This window comes from Lissotriton helveticus, chromosome 6 (assembly GCF_964261635.1).
Source record: "Lissotriton helveticus chromosome 6, aLisHel1.1, whole genome shotgun sequence".
NCBI classification, from domain to species: domain Eukaryota; kingdom Metazoa; phylum Chordata; class Amphibia; order Caudata; family Salamandridae; genus Lissotriton; species Lissotriton helveticus.
The window spans coordinates 458,894,548-458,920,701 of NC_136067.1; the positions used below are offsets into that span (position 1 = coordinate 458,894,548).

The following is a 26,154-nucleotide window of genomic DNA, read 5'->3' on the forward strand; positions in this document are numbered from 1 at the left end:
TTCTCTCTATAGCGTGAAACATGTTGACCTGACTACAACAACCTCTGGATCAGAGTTGGAAACATTATTTTCCATTACTCTCCTCCAGGGTAATCGTTTTTAACCAAAGCAGTGGCCCTCTGAATAAAGTACTCTTGGTACCACTAGCTTTATTTTAACCCACAATACCCACGTCTACCACCTGCATCTGGCCCCATACCCACACTTCATCTATACGGCAGTTGGAAAAAGATCTCCGCCAAAGAGCCCCTCCTTGAGGTGTCGCTCGTTGGGTATTGCACCGCCGACCCAACGTGGAGCAAGCCCAAATGATGAAGCATGACACCTGAAAGGGTGTGTGAGGGCATTAAATCCAACAAAATGGATTCCCAGGGTGAACTTCTAACCACCCTCCCATAATCCATCCACATCACTGACTGTACCAATCCGTTCTTTTGTTAGGAACAGCACGACAACTCTTTGCATAGACGGATTATCAGAATGCAACCACTCCTCCTGTAGCTCAGAATCGGCTCAAAGACCTCGGTCAAAAGGGCCATGATTGCTGACTGTCTGAAACTTGACCAATGTTTAACAATTCCCTGGATAAGGTAGATTCACAATATCTGTCTAAGTCTGAGGCTGGAAGATCTGTTTACTTCTCACGGCAGCATGACAGCCGCCCTCATTTCGCTAAAGAAAACCATTTTTCGATGGCTGCATGGAAGAGAGAATGCGGATGGTGGTTGATATGTCAACTGTTCAGACGTACATGCGGATCTGTAGGAACAACAGCATTGAACCTTATTTAAAATGAGTATGTAACCAGCATCACAGATGCTTTTTGCTAATTGGACTCACACTGTGCATGTTCTGGACGCCTTTGCTCGACAGGGTTCCTATTTTTATAGGTTGTGCTCAAAGAACAATTTATGTTATGTACTTGTCTAAATTCTTTTCATTACTGATAGATATTTTTATTGCACAATTAATAAAAATCATTGCAATAGAGCCATATGAAAACAATATAAAGTGCATAAGTTCCAATATTATAAAAGGGTATATGAGGATTTATCACCCTGTTATTCTGGGATTAAAAATGTTTAGGCACGCCCCTGAAGGCTAGCATGAGGGAGAAGATGACGGAATATATGGAGGTGGCCGAGACAGAGTGTAGGTTCCGTGGGAAGCATAGCAAGGCCAGGATATATGGAGAGGGGGACAGGCCGGGGAAATCGTTAGCGGGTGCAGTTAGACCCCCCAGATTCCGGAATTATGTCACTGAGCTACAAAATGCACAGGGGGCACCTTGCCGGACCCTGCCGGACCAAATGTCCACCCTTACTGAGTATTATAGACAGTTATACACGTCACAGAGGCAATCCACATTAAATCTTAGGGACTACTTTGAGGACTTGGCCCTTGCATGGCTGGGAGACGTGCAACGTTAATTCTTTGCGCTAGACCTAGAAGTGGACGAAATCACTGAGGCTATAATGGGTAAATCTGGAAAATCCCCTGGGTCCGATGGAATCCCTATAGATTTCTATAAGACCTATGTTTCCATATTGGCTCCTATCCTCAGGCGGTATTTTATGAGGCGCTGGAGGAGGGCACCCTGCCTGAGACCATGAGAGAAGCTCACATTTTATCGCTGCTTAAACCCGGCAAACCACCTGACCAGTGTGACTCGTACCGTCCCTTGTCACTCTTAAATAGTGACACTAAAATCCTGGCCAAAGTCCTGGCCACTAGGCTAAACCTCCTCCTAGAAAAACTAGTGCTTCCTGACCAGGCGGGGTTTGTACCAAACCGTGCTACAGCCCACAACCTTCGGACCCTGTTGGCAGTCATTCAGGACATAGATCTGAACTGTGCTGCGGTGACCGTCTTCTTGGACGCCACTAAAGCGTTTGATTCGGTAGAGTGGGACTATGTGGTAGGTACGCTGGCGTACATGGGGATGCCGGATTCGTATCTAATCTGGGTCAATCTCCTCTACACCGCGCCATGCGCCAGGGTCCTCCTTAATGGGTTCCGTTCGGACCCATTTCCCATCACAAGGGGGACGAGGCAGGGGTGCCCCCTGTCCTGTTTGCCATTGCGGTCGAACCTCTTGCAGCTAAACTAAGGCAACACCATAACCACAGGGGTCTTATTTATCCCTCCAGGCAAGTGTTGGTTTCCCTCTACGTGGATGACATTACCCTGTACATCCGTAATCTGCAAGAGAACCTAAACCCCGTATTAAGGGAAATCACTAAATTTGGCACTATTGCCGGCGTGCAGATGAATTGGGGGAAGTCGGCAGCTTTCCCCCTGACTGGGCATACGCCTTCGCATCCTCTGGACTACCAATTGCAATGAGAGGATTCAGAGTTTAAATATTTGGGGATACATATCTCCAGAGACAAAGAGGTCTTGATGAGGACGAATTATGGGCAGGCCATGACTAGGGTGACGGACAACATTACGAATTGGCTCAAACTACCCCTATCGATGGCCGGGAGGATCTCCTTAATTAAGATGGTGATCGTTCCCAAGTTTTTGTACTTGTTCATTAACATCCCCTATCACCCGGGGGCTAATTTTTTCGCAACCCTTAAAAAAAAGCTGGTCAGATTATTATGGGGGGGAAGCAAGCACGGCTGAAACTAGATACCCTCACGCTCTCGTATCGACACGGGGGCTTCGATGTGCCTGACTTCGAACAATATTACCACAGTGCTCAGGCGCACTTTGCAGTTTATTGGTTTCACCCGCCGCCCTACATGCCCCACCTTGCGGTTGAAGATGGCATATGGCTTCGGTCCCACCGTCGGGGTATGAGTTTGTCCCATATAAAGAGCGAGATAGGGACCCAACCACAGTGGATTGCACAGTCAGCCTGGCACTGGTTAGCGAAAATGGAAGGAGTCCCTCGACTGTACTCCCCTAGGATCCCATTGAATAGCTGCCCGTTTCTGCAGGTCACGACAGAAATAATTTGCCAAAACTTACTAACTAGGCTGCAATATTCAACCTGGGGGGACTTGTACCTTGGAGGAGAATTTCGAACTAAGGAACAGTTCTTTGGTGAGGCCCCCTACACATTTATGGACCTGTTTCTCTACACGCGGCTCCGGCAGAGCGTGCGTGCCAAGTCTCCAGACTTCCCGAAGGAGCCGGAGCTGTTCACATCCCTCCATTTGTTGCTGCAGGCGGACGCACCTGCGCATGTCATCTCATGTTGTATGCGCAGGTCCGCTCAGTACCTTCTAACTCACAGGTCAGATCCAGGGCTGAATGGGATAGAGACCTGTCTGAGCCACTTTCTGATGACCAGTGGGAAATGACATGTCAGCAGACAGAGCTTGTATCTGGAAGTAGCCAGTTACGACTACTTCATTTCAAATTCCTGCATAGAATGTACCACACGCCAGTGCGTTTACATAGATTAGGCCTCCGGGAGGACGATAGGTGCCTTAGATGCAGGCAGGGTCCAGCGGATTTCATGCACCTGACGTGGAACTGCCCGAAAGTCGCTGAGTATTGGGGAGAGGTGTTTGCGGGGCTGACTGACATGTTGGGGACCAATATTGCACCTCACCCACAAGGGCCCTTCTGTGACTAGTCGCAGATGTTAACACACCGAATCCCACATTTTTTATTATGAGCAAACTCTTAGCACGTAGACAAATTGCCTGCAGATGGGGAAGGGGCAGGGCGCCTAAATTCAAGGGGTGGATACAAGACATGACCACATGGCAGGAAAACTTACAAGTATATGCTGAACAATTACCGATGAAGTCCCAGGGATATTTGGGGCCCATTGATGACCTACTTTAGGGGGCAGTAGGATGTGGACGATGAATGCAATATAGGAGCAGAAGGCGAGACTGCTGCTGAATGAGGCGTGAAATCGGGAGGCGTAGGGAGGGATGAGGGGAGATGAGGAGCTAGGGGAAGTCTGTGGTGGAGGGGGGGGAAGGTGCCTAGCAATTAGTCGGGAGCTCATGAGGGCACCTCTACACCAGGACAATGGCCAGATGCATAATGGGACGATGAGAAGTACGTGCTGGACATTAATAGGAGCATGCTATTGAACTGTACTCCGCTCACGGGGATATGCTTTATTCCATTTTGAATAATTTAGGGAGACTGGGGGGGTAAAGGCGGGAGGGGGGTAGTGGGGGGGGAAAGAAGAATGCGGAATGTTTTCCACTACCAGGAGCAACTGTAATGCTGTTGAATACTACGCACATTCTATGCTTTGTATTATGGTGACTGGATATCAATAAAACTTTCACAAGAAAAAAAATATGTTTAGACACCATTTGGGCTACTATAAACATGGGGATTTAAAACAGATTTAAAACAGTTGGCAGGGCATTATGGATTATAGCTCTATATGATTATTCGAATCCAGAACTGCTTTTACTGCTGAGAGGTATTTCTTGAAGAGGGCCGCAAGCTGCACTGATACCTTTCATGCACTCGACCAGGGCAGCTTGAGATGCCTGTATATTTAAAATACGCACAATGGGGCGAAGCCAGTATATTCTCAAAGTCCATAGTTTCTCACAGCTACACAGTATGTGGCTTAGAGATTTCTCTACTCCCCCACATGCTTGACACTAAGTGGATACATTCTCATTATACCTTCTTCCATTCTTATATGCCAACAGTGGAATCAAGCCAAACCGTAATTTCATTAGTTGGTGCTTCAATATTGGTTTTAAGGGTGAGGACAGGTAATGTGACAAGGCCCCACTGTTGTAAAGTTTTGAAGCCCAGCTTCCATGTCTTAAGTTTTTCAGGCTTTGTATGTCAGTTTCGGCTGACATTATCTTTGCTTGTTTTGTTAAGGGTCATGCAGCTGCCGATGGGGGTATAAGGGTGGACCATTTTTCCTGAGCTTTCAATACCTTAACACAGTAAGCAAGAAATTCACACCTTGTGGACCCTCGACTGTTTATCATTGTCCAGATGTTTTTCTTTAGAATGTAATACTGCACTTGTTTGGCTTTTAGACAATAGGCTATGAATCTAGCTTTTAGGATCCACTTTTGAGATGAAAGGTTGAATTCCCTACGTATTTTCATATGTGAGGTAGCAGTCAGTAAAAAGGAAACTCTACCAAAACAGGCTGACTGAGCTCTATCCAATGATGTTGTCAATGTATCTTTGAAGGCTCTTGCGCCATGGGCTATGGATGGTAGAAGTTTTTCCCCATTACTCGGATTAAGGGGGTAAGATCTGTTGAGTTTATGGCTTTCCTTGCTCTACAAAAGGCACCCTCTAAAAATTGAGCCATTTCTTGCATTGCAGAGATGTGAACAGACGGCCATCCTTTGTGATCGATCCACACTCCTAAATACTTGTAAGCAGTGACGATCTCAATAGGTTTACCTTCAATGTGCCATCCACCTTTCCTTTTTATTTGTCGGGAAATTATCATTCCCTTTGTTTTGCTGTATTTATTTTTAGATTGTTTTCTCTACAATATAAAGACAATGCAGTTAGCAACCGCTGTAATCCGATTGGAGTTTGATCGAGCAAAATTGTGTCATCCGAATATTGGAGCGATTGGATTTTGGTTCTGGCTAATTTGGGAGGGAAAGCTCGAGCTTCAGCCAAACAATCCGATAAGTCAGCCAGGTATTGATTAAAGTGCATTGGGGCCAGTTGATCGTGGTCTTCCCTACGAATCTTAGCCCATAATGCTTGTGGGACTACATTTTCCATCAGCAAATCAATATCTGCCAAATTCATAATACATGCATCAACAGTCTAGGACAACTCTTTATAATACCCAGCAGGATTCTTACGAGGGTCCGGTAAAGACTGTTTAAGCGCCAAAACCTCCGATCTCTTTCAAGGGTCATGTACCCATATACGCTGGAAATGAGCTGGGACACCTGGAATATTGCCTACCTGTGCAACCGCATCTCTCCATATTGGAGGAACTTCTCGCATAGGATATTGTGTCACTTTACGTCGAACCGCAGGATCAGGTTCAAGAGAAGCTTGAGAGAAAAAGGAAGACCGAACAGTAACAAGTTTTTGGACAGCATGCTCCACATCAGAACCCACAATAAGTCCCTTATCAAATTGGTCCTGTATCTCAAACAAACCCTGAGGAGGTAAATCCAAATCCATATCTCCCCATGCTTTGATAAGAGTATTACACATTACATTAAAGACGTACCTCTTCGTGGGCGCATTCCATTGAAGAAAAGTGTCTAAAATATCGCGTACACTATACTGTGGACCACTCATGATCCAAATACGAGCGAGAGAATGTAACTTAATCTGCTTTTCTAAGTCCGGAATCTGGCTACGAGATTGCCTTCGAGACGAGGTAGGAGAAAAATGAAGCGGCCCAAGAAAAGGTGACAAAAGACCGGAAACAGTGTTAACTAATCGTTGACGGGCTGTAGGAGAATCCGACACTAAAACAGGAGACAATGTATTCTGTACGACAGGAGAAGAGCTAGTAGCAAAAGAAACTGACGATGAAGGAGATTGAGGCACAGAAGACTGAGGTACAGAAGTCGGTGGCAAAGGAGGCGGCGGCGGAATCACTGGAAGAGGCAATTGGGCAAGAACCGGAACAACTGCATTAGCAGCTGGTTGCTGGACAACAAGTTGTAATGGGGGTGCATTAGCACCCATTACATAGGGTGGAGGTAAACTCAACAAATGGTACATGAAAGGATCTTCGTCAAGATCCTTACTCTTTGAGGAAGTAGGCAACACAGGATAACATCTATCTATTGCCATCCGATGCTGTCTTTCTGAAACTTCAATCATCTGATCAGTCTCATAATTTTTAAACTGCTGGGCAGCCTGTAATATCGTCATATCTTGCGCTTTTTTATCCTTCTTTGCTTGTTTAATTTCTTTCTGTTTGGCTTCCTTACGCAATAGGCAGAAAGAGTCCAACATTGCCGGCCGGGCTTTTCTCTTAAACAATATTGCTTCTAAATTATCTAATATATCAGGCTCAAAGCTACCATTGTGTGGACACTGTATAACACAATCTTTCTTTGTGTATCGAATCCATGTTTCATTAAAAATAATAGGACCAAGGCCATGTTTCGAATAGAGCTCGTAAGTGGGAGTTCCAACCGGAGGAATCGTACAAGAGTCCTCTAGCCGGGAATCCCTAGAACAACCCAAACAACAAAATTTCCTAAACTTACTAAATCCAGGCATTTCATAACGAACTGGACTTTTACAAACGTCAAGGGGGTTTAAGACAATATAGTCACAGCACAAACGTACTTACCCCTCGGCTTCGATAAGTGCACTGATCGAATAACAAAAACAAAGAGTGGGCGCTACCCACGAATACTTAACTAAGTGTTTTCTCACGCCAACAGATGTCCGTCTAACGTCTCGCTATACCAATCATCACCAGAGGGCCAAGGCAGGGCGACAGTCAGGGCAGCAGTTGTCAGCAGCCATCGGAAAGGAGTAGCCGCGCTGTAAAAGACCTTCGGTTCACTTCGACATACAGGGGTCGCTCTCGTGGTTCGCGAATCCTCCAGAATTTTCTTGCGAAACTCCTCACGATCTTTGGGCTGAACCACTACCACTGAAGTCGCCCACACTTTGGGCGCCAATTGGAGAACCGGGCCTTATGGGCCAAGCGGCGCAGGGCACGCCTAATATCTCCGGGTTCACCTGCCTTGTCAGACAGAGACACGAGACACTCCGTGGCTTACAATCTCTTATAGTTCACATATTTACAATGCCCACATCCAAACATACAAAACCAACGAATAGGAATAGTATGAAAACAAGCTATAGAGTATCCAAAACACACCCTCCTTTCAAACCCCGTGTGCTCTCCTCCCCTCAAGTTAATCAACACTAGTGCCCGTAATTCAATTTGCAGGTGGTAGAACATGGTCGTATGCTTCAAAGGATAGTTTATGTAACAAGAGAATACACGAAGAGAATAGCGAAGGCCAGTCAAATAAGATAAAGCAAGAAAGAATGGTGGGATCCAAACAGTGGAGTAAGACAAGGATTAATCAGTCTAGACATGGATTTAACAAACTCGGCCAGGCCCTGACATCAGTTTCGTAAACAAGGACAAGGGGTTACTCTTTAACAGACAAGACACGTAGCAACTGAAAGAGCAAAAACACTGTTCGCCGTGCTGCCTGAGTGAGGCAACACAAAATGGCGGCTGGACACAAAATGGCGACTAGATACGAAGCGTAGTCAAAAACCACGGAACCTCACTTTCCTTCTTTAGACCATTTCTCAAGCTCTTCCACAGAGGCAGATCTCTGTATATCCAATACTTCCTCTCTAGCGTCATGCCAACGTTCAGCTTGTGATTTCACTACGTACTTAGATGTAGTGCTTCGTTACATCACAGTTTCACGAGCTACGCGATCTGCAAAAGCATTGCCTTGACCTATTTTGTCAATGATTTTCTTGTGTGCACTACACTTCATAATAGCAACTTTCTTCAGGTATGTAAGTGCAGTCAAGAGATTATGCACTAATTCTCCATGCATTATCTGCATCCCGTGGCATATAAGAAAGCCTCTTTCCTTCCAGAGTAGGCCAAAATCATGAACCACTCCAGATTATGCACTAATTCTCCATGCATTATCTGCATCCCGTGGCATATAAGAAAGCCTCTTTCCTTCCAGAGTAGGCCAAAATCATGAACCACTCCAAAAGCACAGCGGCTATCCGTGTAAATGTTCACACACAAGTCAGTGCTAAGCTCACATGCTCGTGTCAAAGCTATTAGTTCAGCTGCTTGAGCCGACTTCTGTGGTATGCGTGCTGTTTCCACTACTGTCTCAAGCGTGGTGATTGCATATGCAGCTGAGGTCGTGCCATCTGGTAACTTCAAACAGGACCGATCAACCCACAGTTCCCCATCTACATCTGGAAGGGGCGTATCTTGCAAATCAACGCGACCCTTTGTCTGTTCCTCAGTAAGAAATATACAATCGTGAGGTTCCTTTGACTGGGACTGAGTCGCAGGATATGGCAACAAAGTGGCTGGGTTCAGTGTCGCGCACCTCTTCAAGGTAATATGAGGTGCTAACAGTGTCAGTTCGTATCCTGTCAAACGAGCACTAGTTAAGTGCTGTGTCTTAGTCTGATTCAAGAGGGCATCTACTGCATGGGGTACTAGCACCAACAGTTTGTGTGACAAAACTATCCCTTTGCTCTGACGTATGGACACTGCTGTCGCTGCAACTGAACAGAAACATCCAGGCAACGCACGAGCAACAGGATCAAGAACTGCAGAAAAATATGCACAGGGACGCAGCTTATCACCGTGTGTCTTTACTAAAACTGACAATGCACACCTATCTTTCTCGTGTACATAGAGTGTAAAGGCCTTCGTGTAATCTAGTGTGCCTACTAACACTGGTGCAGAGCAAAGAGCTTGTCTTAACTGGCGAAAAGCATTTTGACATTCATCTGTCCATGGAAGGGGGATCGGAGTGTTCTTAGTCAAAAGTGCTAGCAGGGGTTTAACAATGTGTGAAACCCCCAATATCCATTGCCTACAAAACGAAGTCAAACCAATAAATGCACAGACATCTTTCTGTGCGGAAGGTACTGGGGTGTCTAAGATTGCTTGAATGCGATCTGGTGTCAGTGCACGGCCCTCCTTAGACAGAAGGTGTCCTAAATAGGTCACCTTCGGTCTACAATATTGCAATTTCTTTCGTGACACTTTATGATGATGTGTAGCCAGAAAAGAAAGCAAATACAAGGTACATTTTTCACACTGTTCAGGTGTATCAGCTGCCAACAAGATGTCATCGACATATTGTATGAGAGCCACTCCTTCAGACAAAGTAAAGGAATTGGGTTGTCGTTTTAAGGCTTGACTATAAATACTCGGACTCTCAGTGTACCCTTGAGGAACTCTACAAAATCTGCATGATTTATTATTAAAAGTGAAACCGAACAAATATCGGCTATCAGGATGAATAGGAATCGAGAAGAAAACATTCTTCAAGTCAATTACAGAGAATGTAGTTGCTGTCGGAGAGACCAGGGCAAGCAATGTCGTTATGTCAGATACTACAAGGTACTACGGTACTACAATTTTGTTGACTTCTCTCAAATCGATGATAAATCTATAAATCCTAGTGTCAGTATCTTTTTTCAAAATGGGAAGAATCGGACTATTGCAAACATTGTAAGGAACTTCTTCCACAACCCCCACCTTAATCAAATCCTGTACAATACGTGTGAGTGCTTCTTCTCCTTCTCGAGAAATTTTATACTGAGGCAGTCTTGGCAATAAAGCACCCTCCTTGACACTAATATGCACTGGTTGTATAACCATTTGTCCTACATCGGTGTCTGAAGTAGCCCACAAGGTACTAGGGAGTGAAGCTAATGCAATGTCCTGTTTTACAATACAAGATCTCTCAATCACAGGGTAGTTGTCATTCAAAATAACCTGTACTCCTTCCGGAGAACATCATATCGTAGCCGTGAAATATTTGAGCATGTCAAGACCCACAATATTGTCTGGTGTGTTTGGAGAAAGCAAAAACGGACATGGAGCAGTAAACTTATCAACATGGAGTGTGAGTGGTTGTGACAATGGGCTAAGGGAAGGTGTTCCATCGAAACCTATCGATGTAATAGTTAAGCTAGATAGGGGAGCCCTAGGAACCAAGTGTTTAGACAAGGCGCTACGAGTAGCTCCTGTATCAACCAGAAACTGATCAGTAGAACCCAAAACATGTGCTGTAACATAGGGACCCTTCTGATCCACTGGAACTTCAACTGATTCCTTACCCCATCCTAGGCAATCCTATGCATAAGCAGAATCTTGCAAATCAGAAGGCACATAGACGGCCATTTGATATTGGTTCCGTCTATCAAAAGTGTTAGACCCAACTTGTCCATGTGTATTTGCATCAAACCTAGCACGATCATTTGTGCTTCCTCTAAGCCCTGAATATCCTGAACAATTTCTCATTTGTTCCCGACCACGTGAAACCTGCTGAGCACGCAGTACTGGACAGTCAGAAAGCCAATGTCCCAATTTCTTGCAGTACGCACACTCATCAACAGACAAATTCGAACGACTATTAGAAGGAAAAGACGAACCATAAGATCCACGGCCGCCTCTAGTATTACCTCTAACAGGTGGGCTATAAGCTTGAGCCATCATAACCTTTGTTTTTAACTCTTGATACTTTTTATCCTCATTACTTTTAGCTTCTAATTCTTGTTGTTCATAATACTGAGCCATAGTTAGAAGAGAAACCGGAGAAGAGGTAGTCCATGAACTCTCACTGGCCTTTAGGTGACTAGCTATTCCTGGTAAAAGGTTTTGCCAGGAATAGCTAGTCACCTAAAGGCCAGTGAGAGTAGGACATATTTATCAACAAACAGATGCCTACCCGTGTCATCTGTCAATGACTGGCCACTAAAATTGTGGAATGCCTCTTCAAAGCGTGTAAAGAAGTCTGAAACCGATTCATCTGCCTTTTGTTTGCAAGACGCTAATACAGTCCAATCTATCTTTTTAGGGGGATAATCGTCTCTAACTTAACCAATATTGCTGCCGGAAGATCTAAAATTAACTGACACGGTTTCTGTGCAGGTTCTCTATCTGTGTCTAACCGTTCTAATTCTTTCCACAATGCTCCAAATGCCGCTTGATCATCAGCTTTGCGTACAGTTCTCCACATATCAGGCGGTAATATCAGTCCAAAAAATAAATCAGTATCAGGCAAAGTCATAGTACAAGAGCTAATGTCACCCTCAACTTCCTCATAAAAGGCTGCTGGATTCTTTCGTGGATCAGGCAATGCATTTTTAAGGGCCATAACATTTGCTCTATTCCAAGGAGTGTAAACCCAATTATAAATAAAATAACCTTTTGCATCTACAGAAGTCTTATCCTCATCTGTACCCGTTCCTTCAGGAGGAACATATAAAGGCGCGGCTTCCCGCATGGGTTTCACATTAATTACAACATTCTTATTTGTTTCAAGAGTAGAAGTTCGTGCCATGCTGATCTGAGATGTAGTGCAGCTGCGTCTGCTGCCTTTTTCTCCTCTCGCAAACGGGCTGCTTTAACCAAGCGTTTGATCGTCTCAGCCACCTGGGAGAAGACAAAAAGACCGTCACGTAATTGTTTACAATCAACTACTACATCATTGGGCTCCATTTCTACCGAATGTTTGCTAAATTGTTCAATAACCTCTGCAGCAAATACCTCAGTAAAATATATCTGCTCCCTTTCCTGCCAACTTTTTATGCTATCTAAAATTTCAGAAGCAGTGGCAGTACTACGAACGGCTTTACGCACAGCAGATCTAATCTGAGACGCACGTTCAGCAGATAACATTGAGCGAGTTTTTCTAGCTTTGTTCTGGTCTGTAGAAGAGTCCTCATCTGACTCATAAGGAGCAGAAGGAAGAGTTTACGGAGGTGGACAACGATCTAATAAGAGAGTCATCTTGGGGTTTATTAAGAATAGGATAAAGAGGTCTACGAACAGCGTGTTGGCCATTTACCTGTAAATGACGCTCCCTATCTTCCCTTTCTTTAATTTCCCTATTTTTCATTTCCAATGCTTTCGCATGGATGTTCTTTCGCTGTTCTTTTTCAATCAAGGCTTGCTCACGCTTCATTCGTTCATGCACTTCTTTCTCCCACATTCGTACACAGTCAAACATATCTTGCCTAGCCTTTCGCTTAAACATCCGTTGTTCCACATACTGAATTTTTCGCAAATCAAATAACCCATGCATAGGCCAACGCAACTCAGGATCTTTACTAGTATATTTATTCCATAATGTGCTGTACATTATGGAAGAAATACCATACTTAACATACATGTCTCTATAAGGTGTCCCCTCCGGGGGTGCCGGTTGTGCTTCATCGATTCTCAAATTGGTACCACTACAAAAGTAACACATCCTACAAAGTGTGCTGGAAACAGGCATGCCAAAAATAGTGCAGAATATGCAGTATTATGATCAAAGTAGCGCTTCAAGTACTCTTCGTACGTTGTGCCGTTCAAACAAATTAAAATAGAGAGAAAAATCTCCTCATTACCTGCCTATATGTATTGCAACACATATATATTTGTCAAACAAAGGTCAATATTGGCCAATCATACAAACAAAGCCGCAGTAAGTGTTCCTAAACTACCTTACCAATCAAAGGTGTCAAAACCAACAGCAAGTGCCGCAAAACAGCTCTTACCAAACAAATGGTGTCCAGGTTTCAACTGCCAAGTTCTCAAATCGACCAAATGGTCACTGCACGGCGAATCAACAGAAGAGCTCTCAGTCGAGGACCGGCGCCACCTGGATGATCAGATCAGAAAGAAAGGAAAAACGCAGTGGGTGCCAAGATTCGGGTCTCCTCAGGCAGCGATCACATCCAAAGCGAGATTCCAATCCTTCGTCGCGACCAGTCCTTCGGGCATCCGAGTCGCCGATGAGCCCCACGTTGGAAGCGCCAATTTGTGGTGGTGAGCCTCAGTAAGGCCTACCAGTGCAAGGGATTCGCCCTTCTCTGCACAGAGTCCTCAGACCAATAGGAAGAAGTTGGCACAGAAACTGGAATAGAAAATACAGAGTCTATTAAACCTCATGAGGTGGAACTACATTAACACAACACCCTTCGGTAGTGTATGAGGTAGCACACTGACTGGAAGGAGCTTGGTCCTTTTATACCCACACAGGGGCTGAAATGAAGGCGGTACAAAGTACAGAATGCTGGTTGTAAGTACATATTAGGTCATACAGAAAGTGTACAGGCAACAAGTGGGAGGAACAATAAGTTAGCTAATTCTGGTGGACACATCCTGACAGTTACAAGTTGAGGACAGCTGTAAGCTCAACTGAGCATGTGTAAGCAGAAGAGGATAAATATATCTCGTCTCTAGTCCGATTTCAAGAGCAGTTAACAGGAAGGTAGGACAGAGCACATGGCGAGCACATGGCGAACAAAATGGCCGATAGAAATACAATATGGATTCCGCTAAATGGACAAGATAGTCTCTAAATTCAAGATGTCTTCTGCTAATGCTTAACCTAATCGCTGCTAAATTACAACACCCCTCCCAAGGCATGGCCACCCACCTGAGAGGCTTTGGCATGTGATTCGTAGACCGTGTAGTCCAGCCATGGTGCTGAGCGCAAGACTCAAGTTTCTTTTACAACCATGATGTCGTAACTCTGGAGGTGTTGTATTGCATCCCTTTTATCTTCATTAGCCGTTAGACCCCTAATAGTCCCAAAAACGTTTTTTTTACTTGAAAGCAAAATTGTGCTGGTTAGGAAGGAGCGCATCGGTGTTAGGGACGGATTTTAAGGCCCATGGTAGCCAGGACCAATCTTTTCTGTTCTTCCCCTTAGCCAGGCATAGGCATTTGCCCCCTTCTGAATCCATTGTGATTTGTATTAACCCTTCGCTTGTCGATTTTGTTCTCGGGCCATCCTTATTGCCATGCAAGATGGAGCCTGGTGGGGGTTTTATTGTGTCCTTACTGTTCTCTCTTGGTATTTTCGTTTTTGTTTTGCGTGCAGTACTGTAGCAGCTTCTCTTGTTTTTAGGATCGCTGGATATTTAATTGTTGCTGGGTTTCTGATCTGAAACTCCTCAGTCATCCAATCGTTTTTTATTTTCCCTTAGGGCATTTACCATTGCCAGTATAGAGAAAGTAACCATTTCGTTGCTGAGAAAACACTATTTGCTACACTTTTGAAAAGAAGCAAAAATTCCCTCTCTCCTTACTGTGAAAAATTGCTTATTAACTGCTGTTTACATTCAATGTGCCATAAAGCAGAGGGCCTAAGTGATTATGCAATAACTGATGCACTTCTCATTGTTCCTGTCTGTATGGATTTTTATGTTTTTAATTATCATTTTATATAACGGCTTTTTAAGATTTCTTAATATTATGCTGCTATTGTATGGTTTTCTGTGGTCAGTATTAACTTATATGAATCAATGCTCTTTTATACTTTATGGTCTTTTTTGACCGAATAAAGTCAAATCTGATCTGATCCTGGCACAGGCTGTGGGGGTTCTGCTGATCTTCTTGGGCTATATGGTGACAAAGAGAAATATTGCCTGGAAAGGGGGCAGCCCGAACTGCCTAAGACTCCAGGAGTGGAGAGAAGGAATGGAACTGTGCAGGAACAGAGAAAAATTGGTCAATGAGGGTAGGGGATATACCAGTAAATATGATAAGGTTTGGGGAGGATGGAGGCTGGGACCAAGACACTTAACTAGGGGAAGGAAAGTAATGTGTTGATCAGTGGCTGAACAGGGAACAGCGATGACACTCGCTGAACAAAAGGAAGTGTATGAAACAATCTATGAAACTCCAGAGGGTTTTTGTCACATTTACATTGCAATATCCCTTGTATCTGGCGATGAGGGGGGGGGGCAGGGGAATTGAGGAAGACGGGGTGGATTATTGTTGCTCCATGGTGGCTGCCCAATTTGTTGATATGTTTGACAACTTTGACAATTAAATCAAAAAATGTTTACAAAAAAATATTTGCGTAATATGTTACTTGTCTGTAGATTTTTGTTTTTATAAATATGTGAAGTGACTGGCACCATTGAACAGGTCCCAATATACAAGAACCAAAATAAGGAGAATTAATGTCCTGTCCATTACCTGAAAAAGAGTGCCCTCCATTTCTTTACCAACATGCAGCATTTATGTATGTTTGTACTTATTTCCTATTGCTTTTTAACACATGCACTGCTTTAAAAATACACAGATCATCTTTAATTATTTATATCTTAGAGTAATGTGGTGTACATGTCTAGACAGTTAATTACTGATTAAGTCTTACCAAAAGCAGCATGTCCCCTGATCAAACTATGGCATGGCTGCTATGTATGTAAATAGTAAAGGGTTTTTAAAGTGCATACAGACGAACGCTTGGTTGGAAATAAAGGCACACATGTAAGAACTCTGCAAAAGAGTAAAGGACAGTATTACATGGATATGATAACATATTTTGTGACATTTTACTTGCTTCTTCTTTTATAAGATCCAGAGGAAATGATTTATGATGACGTAGAAAATGGCGAAGAAGGTGGCAACAGCTCTTTGGAATGCGGATGGAGTTCAAGTGAATTTGAGAGCTATGAAGAACAAAGTGATTCAGAGTGTAAAAATGGGGCTCCAATTTCCTTTCTCCGAATATCTAACAAGAGGCATGTGAGTAATCTATAGTATTTGAATTGTATTCTATTTTAGAGCCTGGCAATTATAATAAAGTAGCCTTTACATTTATTGACTTATTGAGATGCAAGATATTTGTTCTATTTACAGTAAGAGGTTAAGAATTTGATCATTTGGTCCAACACCATCGTGATAGCAGAGTTGGAGACAGAATCTACCATCAAATGCAGTGAAATAAAGCAGGGGTTCCCACCCTTTCAGTTATGCGTCTACTTCTGATAAATGACCCCTCTCACCCCCCCCCCCCGCATCCCTCACTGAGCTACTGCCTAATATATGGACTATGTAAGATGGATGTAAGGGAAGGAGTTGAAGCAAAGAAGAAAAGAGAGGAAGGTAGGGGAAAAAGGAAGGATGGCAGGAACGAAAGCAAGGAAAGATAGTACGAAGCAAGGAGAAAAGGGAGGAAGATGGAAATCAGGGGTAAAGGAGAGAACAGAAAAATGAAAAAAACAAAGAAAGAACAGAAAATAAAGGAAAAGAACAGATGAGAAGGAAAAGGAAAGGAGGAGTAATGGAGAGACAGAGATGAAGGAAGTGGGAAATAAATGAGAGACAAAGCAGAATGAACAATAGAAGGAATGAAGCATAACAGAAAAGGAACGAGGGACCAAAGAGGAGAAGGCGAGGCGTTGAGACAGACAAAGACAAGGTAAGGAAGTAAGGAGAGAGTGAAAGAATGTAAGATGAAAAGTACAGCAAGGAGGAAAGGAAAGAAAAAGTGACAGAAGGAAAAAATGAAAGATGAAGAGAAAGAAGAAGCAAGAAAGGAACTAAGGAGAGAAAAACTGAAAAAAGAGGAAAAAATTAAATGAAAGAAAGAAGTGGAAGGAAGGATCAAGGAAAAGAAAGTGAATAAAAAAGCAAGAGAAAGAAAAAGAAAGAATACATGAAAGAAAACACAATAGGAAAAATAAGGGGAAAGAGTGAGACAAGGAAAGGCAAACAAGGAAAAAAGAGAAAAGGATGGAAAGGAAAAGGAAGAACAAAGAGCAAGAAAGAGAAATGGAAAAGAAATAGAAAAAGGGAATTTAAATGTAGGGATGTTATCAATTACTCTCTTAAATGATTTAGGCAATATGTTTTCAGGATAGTTGTCTAGAGAGAGTTACAAAAAATTGTGCTGAGGCATTTACTTTCAGGCTTATTAAGAGGAAGCAGCACGACATTTGTTTATTTAACATGAGAGTGAACCTCCCAGAACCAGGCTCACTGTGTTTTTAAGTGCACCACTAGCAGATTGGCACAAAGTTGAATGATTCCAAACTCCAGGCAGCAAGCTACTCCAACACCGCCTTAGAGCTACTGGTAGCTCATGATCAACATGTTCAAGAAGCATGAAATAAAGGGTTCACACTGCAACTCTTTTGTGGACCTAGTTTTGAAATACAAGGCCAGCATATATATTCACATTTTCAACCACATACCTCCTCTTATCTCAGTAATTCAATAATTTTCGTCTGATGTCTTCTATAAAGCCCAATGTTTGTACAACTTATGCACTTTGGGTGGCAATAAAAATAAATGTATTTATAGTATTTCTGTAGCTCAGATCTAATCAGAAGGGCAGCGGAGCACTTTGCAAGCAATTGATAGTAAAGTAACATTACAAAAAAGTATCATTAACAATAGGAGAGAACATAGTGAAGGAATTAATCAGGAAGGTAGAGTCTAAATGGGAGCCTTTCTAAGTCTTTTGGTAAATCAAGGAGATTAGGGTTAAGTCAAATGTGGTTGGGGATGGAGGTACATAGTCTAGACCTGAAAATGCTTCTTTTGATGGGTTTCTTTTTCGGCTTTGGAGATTATGAGAATTTCTGTTTCTGGTATTTTGTTCACCTATGGTTTGAAGTTTGTTCTTCATGTAGGAATGAGGGGGATGGTGAACTGCTTTTTGGGTTATGCTTGTGCTCTTCAAATTAACCTTCACTTCAGAAAGGGAACCATTGAATGTGTTGTGTATTAGGTGTGGTGTGATCAGGTTTTTTGGCTACTCTAACCAACCAAGCAGCGTCACAGACAATAGCTCAGAGAAGCTTTGAAGGATTTGGGAAAGCCTACTAGGAATACATTTCACTTGTTCAGATGGGTGAGAACTAGTGCCTGAATTTGGTTTTGCAAAAGTGTGGAATTGATGGTTTCATCTTCCTGAGCAGATGGAGTAGGTTAAGGTTTTAAATGATGATGAAGCTGAGAAACTTTACATGGAAGAGTGGATACTTGGGCGATGTACAGTATCAAACCATTTGTGTTTTGGGGATGGACAGTTGTGGGGGGAGAGGCCTAGGAATTCCGTTGTGGTCAGTTTCATTTTCAGAGAAAGCAATGACATCCATTTAGTTAGCTTCTCTAGAAACATTTTTAGATTTCTTATCCTTGTGGGATCCCAGACTAGATGACACAGCTCAGTGTCATTGGCATATTGGTATAAGTCGAATAGATTTGTTATGGAGTATTGTCGTAAGAGATGCCATACGAAACAGGTGAAAGAATGAACCTTTGTATGCCAAATCTTATTGGAAGTGTAGTTGATTCAAGAGGATAATTTTGCTTAGTAAAATTCTGAAGAGCGAAATGATTGAAACATTTTGAAATCACAGAAACCATTTTTATTTGTCCCAATATCTCAAAAATTCCTACACTCAAAGCTCTTTTGATGACATGAGCAATCTGGAGTGTTTACAATTGGTCAACCCAACCCAGTGATTAAGGTGGCACAGATCCTAGTCACGGACCCAAGTGCGTTAGAGACTTCACTGGTTATCTGCTTCTCTCACTGTTAATTCATGCTCTCATCCATGTTTATGTACTTGATAAAGACAGCCAAAGTGCTTATATTCTTAAATCAACAATCCACTAGGTTAGGAACGTTAACTGTATACATTCCTTTACGAGCATCCCTGATACATCTTTAGTCACATTTGATGCCCTGGCAGATATGCTAGCTGCCGTTTATCATGTTACAAGTACCACCTTCAATGCAGGTGCCTCTTCAAATAGAAAGGATAGCCAAAGCTGCGTCATCCAGCGTACATTAAATGGTGCAAATTAACTTGCTTAACAAATCTCTCCTTAACAAATTTACAGTACTCTAATTGCAAACAACAAACTGGAGTTTTTCTTCAAATGAACCTATTTTGACTGTGAGCTTTTCGGAAAGTAGATTTGTAATCTGTTTGTTACTCCCACAACTTGGCCGAGAGGGGTAGGTATGGGACTTCCACTGTTATAACATTAAATCAGGTAGCTCCTGTATCAATAAGAAATGATAAAGAGTGGCCATACACTTCAGCATCTACATATGGTCCACTCTGGTCTATATCTAAGACTGCTCCAAGTATGAAATCTGCCTCCCCCTCAGGCACTTTCAGTAAGAAACATCAGAACCTGAACCATCATTTTTGAAAAAGGGATACTGCTGTAATGCTTTTTGATTTGGGTTAGGAAATGGTTCCATTGAATTCTGAAATGAGTTAGTATTATTTTTCGGCTTCTGATTTAAATTTAATCTGGGATTTCCCATGTTTTGTTGGATCATTTGAGCTGGTGGGACTGGCATGATTGGGACTTGTCCTTGAATGGGCACCTGCATCTGCTGTGTGGGCATGTTCTGCATCTGCACTCTTTTTTGTATTAGAACATTTTCATTAACATTTTCTGGATTATATCTACACTGCCTCTTCCAATGCCCGATTCTGTGACAAATGTGACAAGGAGTAACCTTTCTCTTTGCAGCTAAATCTGCTCCTGAACCTTTATTAACAAGAGTACCGGTACATCTACTCTGAGGCACATTAAACCTTCCTTGTTTACCCTGGAAACCACCTTGTGGAACACAAAACCTTGCATACCGCCTTGATTCCATGTAAATAAAAAAAAAGGATTCTGACAACCATTCTGAGCCAACCTTGTCTGTGCCAAAATTAATTTCTCTTTTTTTTCTGCTTCATCTCCAATTCATCACTACAGTATTTTGCATATCTCTGAACTTCAAATGATTTGCTCTGTCAGAAAATCACACTTTGAGTTATGCACAAACTGATTTCTTGTCTGAGCCCTAAGACAAACCGAGACACAAACATTCCCATATCCTTTTCCTCAGGATATTCTATGCTTTTGGAACACCTGTAACAGTCTTTCACAAAACTCATGAACTAATACTTTTGGCTCCTGGGTTGTTTGGATAATTTAAACCCATTCCAAATATTTTCATGGCACTCGGCCCTTCAAAAAAGTAATCACTGCTTCATATTTCTCCATAACTACAGGAAGTGGTGCATTAGTTCTAGCTTTTCTCACTGGTTCCTCATGTGGCCAGTGTGCAGTTGTGTTACACTCATCCCACAAATCATTAGGCATTACAATCTCAAATAAAAAATCCTTTTCAGCCCACAACACATTTGAAATCTTTATAAGCCGCTCTACTTGTGAGTACCACTGCACAGGTTTGTCTCTCAATTTTGGGAAGTTATTAATAAATGCTGTAAGATCACCTCTGCTCCAAGGTACATCTACATACATCCCTTCTGCTATTTCTCCTAGTGGGTATGTTGTGGTTTCTCCCTCATTTTTCTCATCTTTCGTTCCTGTTGCTTCAGCATCCCTCTTTCTCATTTCATGCTTCTTTTGCCCACTTAGGGCCTCCTCATAATGTCGGTGGTTGGACCGCTGAAAGCCCATCAGGGGCGGTCCAGCTGCCAGGAGCCCTCCGTTTCAACTACTGCATTATGATACTGGTGGTCGGACCCACAGCTGTCTGATGCAACACCGCTGCCTCTTCCAGGATCATAGATCTCGACGGAGCGGCGGTCGGAGGAGCGTCCCTGAATGGCGGGAGCGTAAAGGCACGCACCGCCATTGGGATTAAAATATCCCTTTCCGACAGCTTTTTCTTGGGAGGAACCCTGCCATAAAAAGGTTGTTGGAAATTGATTGGGGGCCCAAAAAGGGCCTCTGGGTGTTGTAGATCAATGAAAAGTGTCTCTGGGGCACATATAGTGCCCCCTTACCTCCGTTGACCGCATGCCATGCACGATATAGTCCATGTTACACGGTGTACGGACATGCAAGAGGTGCTCCACAGTGGCGGAATGTGCTACAGGCCTTTTCCACGGCTGCAGCATTCCCTCACCATGGTACTGATGACTTTCTGACCGCCACCCTGTCAGTCAAATCGAAATATAGCGGTCAGACCACCATATTCTCACTGGGCGGTTTTCCTACCTCTGCAATAGCAACTAGCAGTCTGTCTGCCTGACATCATAATGAAGCCCTTAATTCCTTTTTTTTTGTTTAGCCCCATTTGCAAGTACACGTTACCAGTTCCATAATATGCAAATGCATTCCTATAGCTCGTATATTTTCATTTGCTACATCATCTAAATGAACCCTATAACTTTCAGGAAGATGGACATTTTTGGAAAGATCAATTTCATGTATGAAAGATGCTTGTCTGGTCATTTCCTTACACAGGTGAATTAATTCCTTCTTTTGTTGTTGTTCTAATTCCAAATAACCTCTTATTATTTCCTCCTATTCCACTTTTAGTTTGGTAATGTCTAGTAGCCTTTCTTTTTCAGGATTCAAATTAACTTGTGAATCTGTGCTTTCTGTCTTTTTAATCCCTGAAGCTTCTTCAAACTTAGGTACACAAATGTCATCCTCAGTCGAATTTACTTCTCCTGTGATCAAAGCTATGGTAAAAACAAGTGTTCATTCATCTACAAGTGCCTGTACTGTCTGTGGTGTTCTGTGCATTTACTGGTGGTGATTGTGCTGTACTATCCACAACAGGTGTACTTGTCACAGTAGGAACTGCAACTTTGGTTGAGCTACGCCTGGTGGAACAATTTGAAGTATCTGTAGAAGTATTTTAGCCTATACTACACTGGGTTCAATAGGTGCAGTAGCCACTGTACTATTCATACAGGTATTTGATTCACCTTGCACAGTGGATGTTGCAAAAGGTGGAGGTCTTGCAGCTAGCATCTCTTCTAAAATATCATCCTCTGAATTGCTCTCTGTTTCATCATCATTCTCTTTCTTCTCTTCACCCATCTCTGTTGCTTTTATCTTATTACACTTTCCTGCTGTTTCTATTGTAATTACTGGATATAATCTAGTTCCAACAATCACAGATTTTCTCCATCTACACTGTCCTTCATCCCATTGAGCATCTTCATAATTACCCAATGCTCTCTTTGTTCTTCCCTTCTCTTTTTCTCATACAACCCACTCTCATAATTCAAAACTTCATATTGAGGAGGTCTAGGTGTGGTCTCTTTTTATACAATTTACCTTTTAAGTTTTCAATAATTGTAGTTTTAAAAGTTTAACAACTCAATGGACCCTCTTTTTTTTTGTGATCTTGCACCATTGATGGAGCCAACACATGTATGTAGTCCATACATTGTCATAATGTATGCAGTTGTACCTTCAGGAGGTGCCTTTTCACCTTTCTGTGTAGTCCGGGCCCCTTGATATACATCAGTAAAGAAAATGTTTGTAGCATTAGAGAAGTAAATTAGCTTGGGTAGACATTATAAATCCGGCCAATTTTTTCTGGACAATATTTTTAAAAGTGGCAGATGTGTTGCAGTGATGATGAAATATTTCAGGAAACATGAGACCTATATACTAGGTTTTAGGGGTCAAGTAGTGTTCTAGAGACAGAAAATAACTCCTCAGAGCAACCCTTCCTCCATTTTCCTAAATGGAGGCTCTTTAATAATGCATTTTAGCTATGATAGTGGTAACTGATCTTAAGATTGTTTTTGTTTGAGGTTTTACGTTGATTCAAATTTGTAAACATGAGTGAATCAGGTGATAGCAGAGGATCTTTACCTCCTGACAGTGTTGCTAACTACAAAATCTGAGGACTCCTAAAAAAAGAAAAATGTGTCATATACAAAACTAATCTGAAAGAAATGCTAACATCAACTGCATCTGGACAGAAGAGAGTTTGAGATGCTGCAGAAATACGGCAACAAGTTGTTCACAAAAGATTGAAACTGATGGGTGAATAGGATCAATTATTTCATCATTGTAACAACCAGTGCTGCAAGTCATATACAATGGAAAAAAGCCTGGGGAAAAATATGTAAAAAAATAGCAGAAACCAGTGAATCACAACAAGAATCTGAGTCTTCTGAGAAAGCGCTGACAACCAAACTCGGTGCCCATCCACTTAGAAGATCGATGGCTATCCCTCATCAACCTTCAACTACTGATCAGAAAGCAGAGGATCTCCAAAGTGTTATCTGTGGTTTAGCCAGAACAATAGCCAAAGGGATAGACAAAAGAACAAAATACAGAATATGTGAGTCTCAAAGGGCAAACATGTTTTTATCTGCAGCTAGTTTCTTCCAAGAAGAAGTTTTCAGCCGAGTAACCGATCTAAACAGCGAGGTGAATGTATTTGCAGTGGATTTGTATGCCCACCCAAACGGAGGCGCACATAATCCAAAAATATGAATATACAATGAGCTCCCTGCTGCAACGTAACCGCCACCCTTCAGTTAAGTTTGCACTATTTGAAATTGCAAATGAAGTTTTAAAGTCACTCTTGAGTGCTGACTACGAGTTCACACATTGATGAAATTGTATATTCAAGACTTGTGAGCTGTAGATCACATGCTTATTCATAGATCGCCATCTAGTGTTGTTTGCACTTTATTTTTCTTCCAAGAAGTCTTCCTAGTCATGAGGTAGGTGACTCCTCCTTTCAGTTATAGTGTGCACGGTCATCGACTCAATCTTCGGATTGTTTTTTCCACAATCGGGTTCGGATGTTACTCGCTGCGCTACGCTTCAATGCCGATCGTTTGGTTTCCCTCGGTTCGTAGAACACTCAACCTCGACGGTATTGTTTCAGATCGCGTATTCCATTCGTCACATATCGTGTTTAGACAAAAAATCCTACTTCGATCAGAGAGCTCATGGTAGACTGTCAGGCCTAGCCCCCAGTTTGACTCGCTGTCAATGGAACAAACTCCCTTTATATTCTGTCCTCTGTGCCACGCGAAATACAAAGCCTTCAGGATTGAAGCCAAAGTCCAGCTCCGAACATCACTATTCGGCACCGAAAACCACCTTGGATCTGAAAACACCAACCCCGAAGCATTCTGCACCGAAAGTTTCGGCGCCGAAACAGACTGATACACCAAAGTCGCCTAAAAAGCACAGTTTTGATGATCCGCTCCAAAAACCAGACCCGAAACAGAAAATATTATACAAACATCCTAAAACTTGGCACCTTACAACAAAAGTGACTCTAAAGAAAAGGATTAATACTGAAGAGGAATATCATATTCCATTGAAGAAGAGAAATATTGGCACAAACCCTTCCCCTTCTCTTCCATCACCACCTTCGCCTTAGTCTCTACCTGTGCCAACTTCACCTGAGCACTCACCACCACATACACCTGACAATCAGGGTGATGGGGATGGGGATGATAATAATGATGATGATGATCAGCTAGGACCTACAGATGTGTGGGATGACTATAACACTGACTCGCCCACAGACAATGATCTTGGCCTATATCCTACCAGGCCCTCTCCACCAGACGACAGTGTAGGCTATAGTGAATTGCTAGGCAGCGCTGCCAATTACCATGGGGTCCAGCTCCATAAGGAATCCCTTGAAGATGATTTCCTTTTTGAAACATTGAACAGCACACAAAAATCAACACATATGTTGGCCATGCTGAAAGGAATAATCGGGCATGTAGGCGAGATATTTAAGGATCCTGTCAGGGCATGTATTCTTACCCTAGGGTGGGTAAAAATGCAAGCCTGCACCATCTGATCCAGTCTGCATAAGAGGACAGTTACCCTTAGACTCGTTAGTAGTTTAAAATGCACGCCGAAGGGAAGACTCCCAAACTACTGGAGACGATCAACCCCCAGATAAGGAGTCAAAGCTCCTTGAAGCTTCAGGGAAAATGGTAGCCTCTCAGGCAGCTAACTTTTGGCGCATATCTAATACACAAGCATTCCTAGCCATATATGACCGTGCGCATTGGGATGAAATGGAACAACTCGCCCAAGAACATAAACCCAAAGCGCAAGATCTGGTACGTGAGGGACAAATAATTTCAAACAATCAAATTTGGTGCTCCCTAGATGCTGCTGACACATCTGGCAGAGCAGTGAACACTAGTGTCCTTTTAAGAAGACACGCCTATCAGGGTTCAAACCTGAGGTTCAGACCTCCATATTGAACACACCTCATGATGAAGAACACCTTTCTGGGCCGGTGGTAGGTTCTTCTCTTAAGAAAATACTGAAGTGGGAAAATCTATGGGAGCCCTTCAGTCTAGACAAGGCAGTGGTTCCTTTTGGCGCTCTTTCTATTGGGCAGGGTCCAAAAGTACTTTCTTGGAAACTGCATCCACCTATAAGGGCAATACCCAACCCTCAGGTTCAAAAACTTACTTTAGAGGGGGTTATAGAGGAAACAACAGCAAAGCCATATATAGAGGTTCGCACACGTACCTCCCCCTCCAATACAAAGCAGTGACTTGCACATAGTTCCCTCCGACCACTTAACACCTGTGGGGGAAAGACTGTCACAATTCCTACCAAAGTGGCAGTCAGTAACAGACAAGTGGGTTCTACAAATGATTCATTTTGGTTACTGCCTGGAGTTCATCAACACTCCTCCAAACATTCCCCCAAAGTCGCACAAACTTTCACCGGATCACCTACACCTCCTCAAATAAGAGGTAAAATCCGTACTACTAAAACAAGCCATAGAGCCCATACCACCACAACATCAAGGGTTGGACGTGTATTCCTTTTACTTCCTAATTCCCAAAAAGGATGGCTCTCTCAGACCAATATTAGATCTCAGAGAACTACATTTTTACATACAGTCCGACCATTTCCACATGGTAGCACTTCAACAGGGTTTTGCAAAAGCGTGACTTTCTGTCTACTCTAGACTT

The 26,154-nt window shown here is 42.8% G+C and overlaps 1 protein-coding gene across 7 annotated transcripts in view; it reads left to right on the forward strand.

The window, feature by feature from the left end:
* The window catches only part of ARHGEF10 (Rho guanine nucleotide exchange factor 10), a 1,140,991-nt gene that overhangs the window by 324,337 nt on the left and 790,500 nt on the right, over window positions 1–26,154 (forward strand). For all 7 annotated transcript variants that reach the window (XM_078647916.1, XM_078647912.1, XM_078647917.1 and 4 more), the window contains one exon: window positions 16,011–16,180. In XM_078647916.1, the coding sequence (XP_078504042.1) occupies window positions 16,011–16,180 (170 nt within the window). The remainder of the gene's footprint in view (window positions 1–16,010; window positions 16,181–26,154) is intronic.